Source organism: Ceratotherium simum, chromosome 3, assembly GCF_057802395.1.
Source record: "Ceratotherium simum simum isolate JZ-2026a chromosome 3, ASM5780239v1, whole genome shotgun sequence".
Classification (NCBI taxonomy): Eukaryota; Metazoa; Chordata; class Mammalia; order Perissodactyla; family Rhinocerotidae; genus Ceratotherium; species Ceratotherium simum.
In genome coordinates, this window is record NC_141902.1 from 40,896,905 (window position 1) to 40,908,063 (window position 11,159).

At 42.0% G+C, this 11,159-nt stretch overlaps 1 protein-coding gene across 6 annotated transcripts in view; it reads right to left on the bottom strand.

The window, feature by feature from the left end:
- Window positions 1-10,780, bottom strand: part of FRMD5 (FERM domain containing 5) — a 304,355-nt gene extending 293,575 nt beyond the window's left edge. For all 6 annotated transcript variants that reach the window (XM_087426471.1, XM_087426486.1, XM_014780662.2 and 3 more), the window contains exon 1: window positions 10,668-10,780. In XM_087426471.1, the coding sequence (XP_087282597.1) occupies window positions 10,668-10,769 (102 nt within the window). In that variant the 5' untranslated portion in view covers window positions 10,770-10,780. The remainder of the gene's footprint in view (window positions 1-10,667) is intronic.
- Between the last annotated feature and the right edge of the window lie 379 nt (window positions 10,781-11,159).

The window sequence follows — 11,159 nt, forward strand, 5'->3', positions numbered from 1 at the left end:
TCCAACGCGAGGCCAAATCCCACGTACAGCAACTAGAAGGATGTGAACCTATGACATGCAACTATCTACTGGGGCTTTGGGGGGAAAAAAATGAATAAATAAAAATCTAAAAAAAAAAAAAAAAAAAGAAGAGATGCACAGAAGAGCTATCATGTCAGGAAAGATGGTAGAAAATAAAATTGCAGAATTCAGGAAATGAAGAGAAAGTAAAGCTTTTCCACTGCTTTTGTTACTTTCTTTCAACCAAAAACTAAAGGTATCTTATGTGAGATATATTACTATAAGGAATAGTCCATAATATTTTATAATGACACAATAAAAGATATAATTTGCAGCAAGACAATACAGTACCATTATATCTGTCTCAAAAATAATCAGGCTGTCTAGTGTACCCAATATCAAAAATTGGAATATGGGAAATATGTATTCTCCTTTACCATAACAATTCTTAGATGTGCTTTCTGTACTATGGCTATTTATTTAAACAAGTTTATCTAAATTATCCAAGGTGTATTTAAAAATAAGCGAAGATATTGTTGATCTTTCAGATCAGCTCTGCTGCTTATAAAATCTGACACTGCAATAGTTGGCTCAGTATCTTAATCATTCCTGCAGCTACACCAAGCAATCTCCAATTCACTTTTTCTTAAAACCTATTCACATGTACTAGAATCTGAAGCTTGGCATAGACTGAAGAAGTTGCATTGTAGTTTTGGGATTACCTTACATTTTGATCAGATTTTTCCCTCTCAACAGCCAAATTTCTTCCGAGTGGCCTCCCAAAGAGCTGATGGGATCTTGTATTGTACAGATGAGTGTGTACTGTGAAATCGTAGGCTCAATATGCCTTATAACATACCAGGCATCACTGCCAGTCCATGGAGTCCTTTTGACCTACAAACCTCTGATTCCATAACTCTGGGGGCTTTTGGATTTTTCTAGAGGTGAAAACCTGAAAGAGAGCAGGCTGGATGCTTTCTCCAAGTATAAGTACTTGAGATCCTTAGGTGAACTGATTAATTCTGCTTCCTTGTGTTGTGATGAGTGTTCTTATCCGCTTGGCTCATGTCCGACAAAACAAGAATCTTATGGCACCTCCTGCCTAAAGTACTTGGAATCCTTTGGGACTCCTGAAGCCAACTCTTCCACTTAGGTGTCCTCAAAATTAGGCTGGGCCCCAGACTAGAGGCCCTTGAGTTAAATCAGGCTATGAAGAAATAAGGCTCTGCAGCTGCCTGGAGGCAAAGGATAATTTGTCTGACGATGGAGTGCCTGGATGGAGTACCAGACTAGGAGGGTTCCCAATGATTTGGCTTTTTCCTACAAGTTCAATGAAAGTGGCCAGACATTTGAGTGTGCCCTGGGGCATGCTGTTTTGATGTACCACTATTTCTTTCAGGTCTTGGGCCTGTGGGCCTTTGCTAATTTATCTGGCTCCCATAATACCACTTCACAGCAAGCCTCCTTAATCTCTCCAACAAAGTGGAGTGCCCATATTGTCAGTCATTCCCCTATTCATCAGTCTTTAGACTATCCCTTCTTTTTCTCCTTTTCCAGAGCAAAATAACCTATTAGCATTGGCATTCTGCCGAACATTGCCCAAATGCCAAACAGTGCTTTCTTGGAGGTTCCCATCCCCGAAGCTCCAGCCTGGCATTGTGTTAGTGCTAAAGTGCACCCTGCGTGGGACTGGGAACTTAGGAGCTGGCAAGCAGGACTTCGCTGGGGAACCCAGGGAAGCTCTCCTCCATCCTCTAGAAAAGCTAGTTCTGGTGGCCACTTAGGTTTGGGAGCAGAGGTGCTGAAATGTGCCTTTTAAGGCTCCACAAGTCACATTTCTTAACTGTTAATGCACAGTGTAGGCTGCACTATATCAGCCAAAGGATTTTCAAATATCAGCTAAATACTGGAATTCGATAACCTCTTTTTTAGTCAGACAACTAAATTGATGCCAAAGATGAAGTCTCCTGGAAATAAAGTTCACATGTAGTTGCTGCAGCCACAGAATTAAGATTGATATCTGAATCTACCTTTTCTTTATAAGATGCCATTGCTTTGTGAAGAATCTTAATTTGTGTTATACAATTTTGGAATTATATTTAATTCAACGCCAGCTTTATGCATTTATTTTCAGTTTAGACTGACTCCTCTGAGCACATCAAGAATGACTGAAATTTGCTGACAGTAGATTGCTGTTGCTTGACTCACCTATACCAGAGTAAGTCAGATAAACATAGTAAAAGAAAGACTAAGTATATTTGGCTTTACACTTTTAGATTTTCTTCCTAGAAGTAGCCTGCTGTTACCTCAGCCTAGAATGCCCTTTACCCATCCCCACAGCCCTATTTCTGCTTTTGGCAATCTTTCATGACCTAGTTCAAATCTCACCTCCTTTCAGAAATATTCATCAATCTTGAGTCCCCCACATTTGCACTGCCACAGGATTTCACCTTGTCTTGGCCCTGAATTCTATGCTGTTTTGTAGTTCGCTATTCACATGTTTGCAATCTCTCCAATGACAGGGGCCTGTAGTCTTCCTATTTCCCCAGGGCTTTAAGTTGTGAAGAAGATTTCCTTGAAAAACAACATACAAATATAAAATAATCATACTGTTTTCAGATCAGGAAAGACAAAAATAAAACTAAACAATGAATATAAGAGCATCAAATTAGAATTATGACCCACTGTAGAATCTTCAAAATTCTGCCCACTTGAAGATAGGTATCTGAAAATAACCTAAATTTTACCTTACAAGGTAGAGAATCAGTTAAGGCCATTGAAAAGCAAATCAAAGGTTAGAAATGTGAGATGGACTCTCGGCTTCTCCTTCTCCCTCACCTTTTACATCCAATCAACAAGATTCGTCAATTTTACCTACTAAATATCTGTGTAACCCAGTAGCAGTGATTCTCAAGCCTCAACAAGTCTATGACTCACCTGGAAGACTTGTTAAAACAGACTGCTGAGCTCCACCCCCCGAGTTTCTAATTCACTAGGTCTGTAGTAGGGCCAAGAATTTGTTTCTAACAAGTACCCAGGTAGAACTGATGATGCTCACACACTTGGAGAGCCACTGCTGTAACCCATCCCCCATTCTATTCTCCTTGCTTTTAACAAGGTTCACAATATCTACAAAAGGAGAAAAGCCCCTGAGTTGTGACACAGTAAGATGGCTCAAATAAGGCATAAGAATAGCTAGGTTTGGTCCTGATCTTGAATGGTTTCCCTTGGTGGTGGAGGTTGTCTGAAGTTTTGAAATGATCCTTAACATACAGGAATGAGTTATAAAGCATTTCTGGAGTGGTCCAGAGTGCCTCTAAATATGGACCAACAGATGAGGTCATGGTAACGCAGGGAGTCAGAAGTAGAGGAGGGGGAATGAAAGCTATCATCACTGTCAAAGGGGTGTTTTCTGTAGACAAGTGAATGGAGCTATTGTACACAAACTCAGTGGTTGCCAAGCATGTGGCCCAATTATTTTGCCTGTATGAGCATGGCACGGAAGGATCTCCTTAGGACTTGATTCACACAAGTTGGTATTTAGTCTGACGGTAGCAAGCAAAAGCCTGGAGAATTTGAACCTAAGAGTCTTTACAAGTTTCCTGCCTTCCAAATCTAGGATATGATACAATTAAGTTGGAAAGACCATAAAAGTAAAACACCATTCTTAGAAATAGTACAGTGATTACAATGGGTGAAAGACCAATACAGAGGCCTGTCTCGTTCAAAATATTGAAAGTAATGAGGATCACCTGGTGGCTTTGGGAAGCAAGAGGTCCATAATATAAATCTAGGGGTTAGCCTCCCAGAGAAACTGCCTTCCCTGGTCAATCTTTGGCTCTACCTATATGTAAAATGTTTGTAAAAGTTATATTGGCCACCAGGGTCTAGAGTCTTAAAGGAATAGAAGACCTGCTCTAGGATGGACACATGACAAGGTGTTTTGCTCTCTTAGGGGAAACACCATTAACTCTGCAACATAGGGATGGAGACGCTTTTGCACTTGTCAAATTTCTCAGCAGCATGAGAACACCACTGAGGTGGTTGGCCTTAGCCCCAGGGGTCAAGGCCAGGAATCAGGGGGGCAACAACTACCACCCGGCCTCCAGGAGAGCAGCATCCTCCTCCCTGAGCACTATGTATGTAGGTGAGATACAGAAGCTGTAAGGTGGCTGCCAATCCTCCATGACATTCACATCTGTTGTACAAGCTCTGGCTAGGCACAGCTGAGGAAGAGTGACCCACAGGAGGCTGCTCCATGAAATGGTCTACAGAGTCAGAAAGAATGTTACAGATGAGGCTATCAGAGAGAAGATGAATTCAGCTTAAAATAGACATAATTAGAAACACATTAGGAACCATGGTTCACTTCCTTTTGGGGCAAGAGGTTAGAAAATGAGGCTGTGAGGAGGTCCTTTTATGCGGTACTGACTTAGGGGAAAGGAGTGAAGGAGGTTTCTGTGGCTGTGGTGATCCCTATGCTCAACATCCTAATTCTGCCAGACCTCTAACACTCCATGAAGCACTGCACTACACAGTATTCATTCGATCTAAGCCTTCTAAACTTACAGAGATGGGGGGAGAAGGGACCTGAAACGCTTGAAATCCTAAGAGACCAACCAAAAAATCATAGGAGCTATAGACTGGAGCTCCACTAATTCAACAAAGGATAATTGCAGAAAGTTATCAGAGACCTCAAAGGCTCCATAAAATACCACATTTACATACTGCTCACCAGGGAGAGGGCTTGCAGAGCAAAAGAGTTTGGAATAGGATGAGTTGAAACTATAAAAAGAGTTATACAGTTGTTAGAAAATGTTTATTGTGTTCAGGCAGAGGAAATTTTAAAGTGTTGAAATTAACACAGCAATCATGTAGCACAAACAAATCAGAACAAATTTTTTGTGTGTGTGTGAGGAATATCAGCCCTGAGCTAACATCCATGCCAATCCTCCTCTTTTTGATGAGGAAGACTGGCCCTGAGCTAACATCTGTGCCCATCTGCCTCCACTTTATATGGGACGCCGCCACAGCATGGCCTGACAAGCGGTGCGACGGTGTGCACCCTGGATCCAAACCCAGGCCGCCAGCAGCGGAACGCGCACACTTAACCGCTATGCCACAGCGCCGGCCCCCAGAACAAATATTTTTTAACTATCACTAATGTAAGGCATTGAACGAGGTGCTATAATTCTTAGGGTTAAGATTTATAGCTTTTATTCTCTCCTTTATAAATTCTAAAGAATAATCTACAAGAAAATACAGTTCTTAAAATAATCCAAAATATTTTAACGTAGTAATCACATCATTGGTAAACTGCTTCTAAAACTAATGCCTTGCTTATTTTGGATTACACATTTTAACACCTATACATAAACCATTACAAACGTTTAACAAAAATGACTATTTTTTGTCTTCAGTTTGTCTGATTTTATTTTGGCAAACATCTCTTTTGTTTTTAAGTGTGATGTTAACGATAGCACAAACATGACCAATGAGTCTCTGGGCAATGTAACAAACAGAGGACTGAAAAACCACGTGCTTTTATTACCCACTATGTTGAATTGCCTCATCTAGCATATTCATTCCAAGCATTTGATAGAATGCAAATTCATACAAATACCCTTGAGTAAAATCTGCTGTGGTGAATGCTTCTAGGTTTCTCTTGGATGCCACTGACTTCCTTAAACAGGACTTTTTCAAAGAGAAAAAGAATGAGAGCATAAATACACATCTAGAATTTACCTTCTGTACTAAAAGGTTGATTTGCATTAGTTTTATACAATAAATGTTTTAATACACAAATTAAGAAACAGAATACAGTTCTTTTAGGATTCTAGAAAGCTAATTTTGGAACTATCTTAGTTTCAAGAATTATAGTCTAAGGGCCGGCCCCACGGCGTAGCGGTTAAGTGCGTGCGCTCTGCGGCTGGCAGCCCGGCTTCGGATCCGGGGCGCACACCGACGCACCGCTGGTCAGGCCATGCTGTGGCGGCATCCCACATAAAGTGGAGGAAGATAGGCACAGATGTTTAGCCCAGGGCCAATCTTCCTCAGCTAAAAGAGGAGGATTGGCATGGATGTTAGCTCAGGGCTGATCTTCCTCACCAAAAAAAAAAAAAAACAGCAAAGAATTAGAGTCTGACTTGCTATTATAACAGAGATCCTGAGACAGCATAATTACTTTTTAAAATAAAGTTTAAAAAAGCCAATATTCATGAAAATACAACAGCTTTGTGCTTTTCTCTGTGAATAAAATTACCCTAATTCTCTAACAACATCCCTTTTGCATTAATGAAACCAAGGATTCCACTTACCAAATATGAAGCACAAGTTCTTAGAAAAGACAAACCATGGTCCAGGCAACAAATGGCCCTCTAAACCAAAGACTTGGGGGGATAGAAGGTAAGCAAACCTCAACTCTTAAATTTTAAAGAAGAATTCTAATAAAGAATCCACTTAGCCCTGCCTTGGATTTTATAATTTCATTGAGATTCATCAGAAATCATTTTAAGGGGACTTAACAGCTTAAGTTGATTTGTTTCCTAAAAAAAAGTAAAACATTTCTCAATTCTATTTTTGATTTGAATAGAATAACGCACAATGTAGGTATAGTATATTAGTCTGTTTAAATGTTCCTTATTATTTGTAATGATATTTCCAAATAACTTTCTCTTTACTGTGAGGTGAGTATTAATATTCCCATTTTATAGATGAGGAAATTAAGGTACAGACAGGTGAAGTGACTTAGGGAATCAGAATGGGTAGAGGGAACAAAGACGGGATTTAGAGACAAAAGGACCAGGGTTTAAATATAGAAGAGCCACCTACTAGTTTGAGCAAGTTCCTTCATCTGGGCCTATCTTTCATCTGTAAAATGAAGATAATACCACCTACCTCTCAAATGGCTGATATAAGGTATCAGCAAAGCACCTAGCAGAAATCCTAGTACACAGTTAGCCATTCAACAAACATCAGCTCTCCCATCAATCCACAATCCCATTTTCTTCAGCTGGTACAATGGTTATATAATCAATCCATAACACTGCTGTGAGGTAAATGAGATATAACACAGGTAGAGTGCCTGGTGAGAACAGGGGTCCATACATTTGTTCTCTCCCCCAATATTCCCTCCCTTACCCTAGATGCCACAGTTACTAAGTGGCTGAGCCCAATCAAATCCAAATCTTGCTTTCACTATAGAACTGCCTCTGTTCACACACATTTTATTTACGGTAGTCCCTTATTTAACTGCAAAAACTAATTTAACCTAGCTGCTTAATCTGTTGTTATTTTAATGTGTTCCCAGTAAAATCAAATTCATTTCTAGAGTAGCTTTACTTTTCAGTAATCACAAAAAAGTGATTAATATTTCTGACTTGAAAATATGTATTTTGCAATACATATTTCTACTGGCATTTTTGCAATATATATATTCTCAATATTTTATAAACTGTTATAACCCAAAAGATAGTTAAAAATCTATTCCTTAGGATATTACATGCCTAAGCATTTAAATGACTCCATTTGGTACATTGAGTTCAAAGATATTAGGTAGCCTTTTCAGTTTTCCTATTTTCTCCCAAATAAAATAACAAAGTAAGGTAGTAAATGTAGTAAATAAATATAGGTATGCATAAATGAAAGGGATGTGTGAAAAATACGGACCAGATCTGCATATATGAGGCAATGACCTTCAAAACTGGCAGGGAGCTGTTAACAATATTCTTCACAGGGGAGCAATTCTACTACAACCCTCCTATGTATACTTTCATTTCTCATGGTCTACAAATACATTTGCATATCAGAAAGAATAAAAGAATAGTCTAGTAATTGTGGTAACCTTCACTGAGAGAATATAAGGCATTTTCATTACCTTAATAATCACATCCTAAATGCCAGATCAGTATAACTGCTGCACCATGAAAGGCTAGACCAACACTTTGACAAAATATCGGATAACTGAAATTTACCAAATGTGGCTACTATGACTCTAATCCAGTGATACATTTCTGATTCTGTAATACCCAAGTGGTCTCTGATTATCACAAGAAGCACTGAAATCTTTCTAAAATAGATACTTTATTTAAAGAAAAATATGGCATACAATACTTTAAGGAAAAGGAGTTCAAATTATCACCAAAAAAATTTTTAAATCTATGGTACTGCAATTCCTAAAATGTTGGGAATATTGCTTTAACCTAATAAGTAGCTCACAGTTCCTTTCCATTCTGATTTAAAAGACCCTGTGCCCAGTGTTTGACAAATAAGTGCACGCACATACGCACATGCACACACACACGCACACAAATATATAAGGGGAAAAGTTGCTATGAAAAGCTCAATCTCTAAATGCTCAAAAAAGCTATATGCACAAAATATTAATTTCACATAAATAATGTCTTTCCTTACATTTCCTCACATGGATAAAAACAAAAGCAATTCACAATAGTGGTGCCAAAGAATGACAAGATTACATATACTTTAGAATTCCTGTTTTTTTTAGATTTCATACAAGAATCACAGTGCCCAATCATTAACACGGCTAGACAGTGGACACTTACTATGTCATGTATGGTCAGTATGGACAGTATGGTCATGTTACGCCAAACAATTTTTTTAAGCAGTCTAAATTTTTATAACATTAATTTGTAATAATGTAAAATAAGACCAGCAAGAAAACAAACACAACCACAGTAGGATATGGCAAGCATAAATCCAATAAGTCCTGCTTAACTTAAAAATATTATTTTCTCAATGGTAATGAAAACTACCCACAACTATAAATACCCATCAACCAACCTCAAAGGCTCCACTAACTTGGAAAAATAATTAGTTGCCTTATTGTGATATCTTAAAACCATAAGATTATCATTAGTGCAGTGGTGATGTGAATTGTGTTTCACTTGTACTCTCTACAAGTAAAAGTTAATGACCTGCCCCAGAAATTTTATTTCACCATATACCTTCAAAGTATTTTTAGGACTCATGAAGTCTAAATCTCACACTGCCCTTGATGTGCTATTGTGTAAATGCTTTAAATTTTAAAACAAAAGGATAAAGACTTTAAAAGCTCTAGACAATGTATTCAAATGGTAAAGATATCAACTCAAGCAATATTTTCTCCTCCCCTACCAAAAAACAAAAAACTGTACAGGACAAAGATACAATAGAAACAAAAAGTAGCATGCCACTCATTCAGTAAGGAAATAACATCTCTTTATCATATTCTCTCTCTATTATATTCAACTACATGTCTCTATCATATTCAACTACAAAAATCCTTTCACTTTATGGCTAGCATCTTTATGACTGCTTAATCTGTACTTAAGTGGCCTTAAAAAGAGATTTTGTTTTCTTTCTCTACCCTCATGGATCTTTGGCAGCAGTCAACACTTATGCCCAGAGCTGGTTTTGGGGGGTGGGAGAAAAGGGAAAGTAAAGAGAAGGCTGAACTGAGGACGGAGTCAACAGAGAGCAGCCGCTCTCATACACTACCAGCGTCTTGCTCATACACCGCTATTTTCCGCTATTGAGCATTGTCAGCAAAAAAATAAATGGGGGGGGGGGCAGGGAGACAAAGAGGGTAGGACCCGGGGCCGACAGTTTCTGTCTGCCACATCTGAGGCGAGAAGCCCTCTCTAGTTTCTTGCTGCAAAAGCAAGGGATCAGGTGAGACCCCTCCGGGTCCAACTCAATTTGCTTCTCCAGAAAGGGCAGTTTCCGGCAGTGAGCGCAGGATCCTCCTGGCTGCTGAACTAAACACCGGAGCATTGTCAATGTTTTCTATCTCTGACTTTTTACAAAGGAGGAGAGAGGTCTGTGACTGCATTCCTGGAAAAGACTACTACTCCTGACGCGCCACACAGCAGTAGTGAAGGAATATAAGCAAGTGGCTGTAAAATTCTCTTCAAAAACACCAGGTTCTGAAGAAATGCCGTGCAGCAATATCGTATTGTTGGCGTTTTTTGTAAGTCACCGACTCTTTTTCGCCACCGCCAACCCTCAAATCGCTGGGACTTGTTGCTAAATCTTTACCTCACGCCCCCCTGAAGTGCCCAACACAATAAGATTTGAGGAGCGAAAGGCGGGAGGGGGGCCTAAATCTTTAAAGCCCAGTGGGCTGGGCTCCCTTCAATAGGCCACTCTGCATGGGCTGCGCGTTCAGTTCTACCTTCTGAGAGCTCTGACTCACAAATGCTGGGGGGGAAATTATGACATACACCATTATCCTTCCAACCAAAGAGAGATAAGAAAAGCCAGCCAGCCGTCCTCGCCCGGCCAGAGAGCCAAAGCCTGCGCCCCTCGACGGGGCGGCCAGGGTAGAAGCCTCCCGCCCTGCCCGCCTCCCTCCAGACGCCCGCGGAAAGTGCTCCCCACCCGGGCGGGCTCAAGGAGCAAGGATGGAGCGCCCTCACCCCGGGAGAGGGCAGGGGACGAGTTGGGCATCCGGGATGTGGGGACTCTCCCCGCAGAGGCGCCAAGCGCCCAGTGCCCGGCCCCGGACAGGGGCTCGAAGGGAGCCTCCCTGCACTGGGGCCGTCCGCTGCAGCCAGGAACGGACAAAGCGCTGGGGTCTGGGGCGACCCCTTGGTGGCGGCCGCGGGCCAAGTTGGCCAGACTCGGGGGACGAGGTGGTCCCGCGGGCAGGGCGGCGCGGCACTGACCTGGATGGTGCAGGTGTACTCGCTGTCGTCCAGCAGCCGCACGGTGCAGCTGTACTCGCGCTCCAGGCTCCTGCTGCTGCCGCTCATCAACCTGCTCAGCATCTTCCCGCCCGCCCGCCCGCCCCGGGGAGAAACGCGGCGGCGCTGCGGACCCCGGACCAGTCGCCCCTCAGCCCGGCAGCTCTGCGCCGGCACCGCGCACCTGCACCATCACCCCAGCCCGGTCGCCGCCGCTGCCTCCTGCTGGCCCCGCTCCTCCTCCTTCTCCGCCACCGCCTCCCCTCAGCCCAGAGCAAACGCCCCGCTCTCTCTCCTCCGCGCCCCAGGGCCCGTGCCCAGCTCGTGGGGCGGGGCCTCAGCCGGGGCGGGGGGGGGGCAATGGGGGGGGTCAGCGCGGCGGAACCGAGTGGCAGACAGTAGAGCCAATAGAAACAGTGTACTGGGATGATGGACAGGTTGGGGAAGCAATCACAGGAACGCAGTCGGATCGAG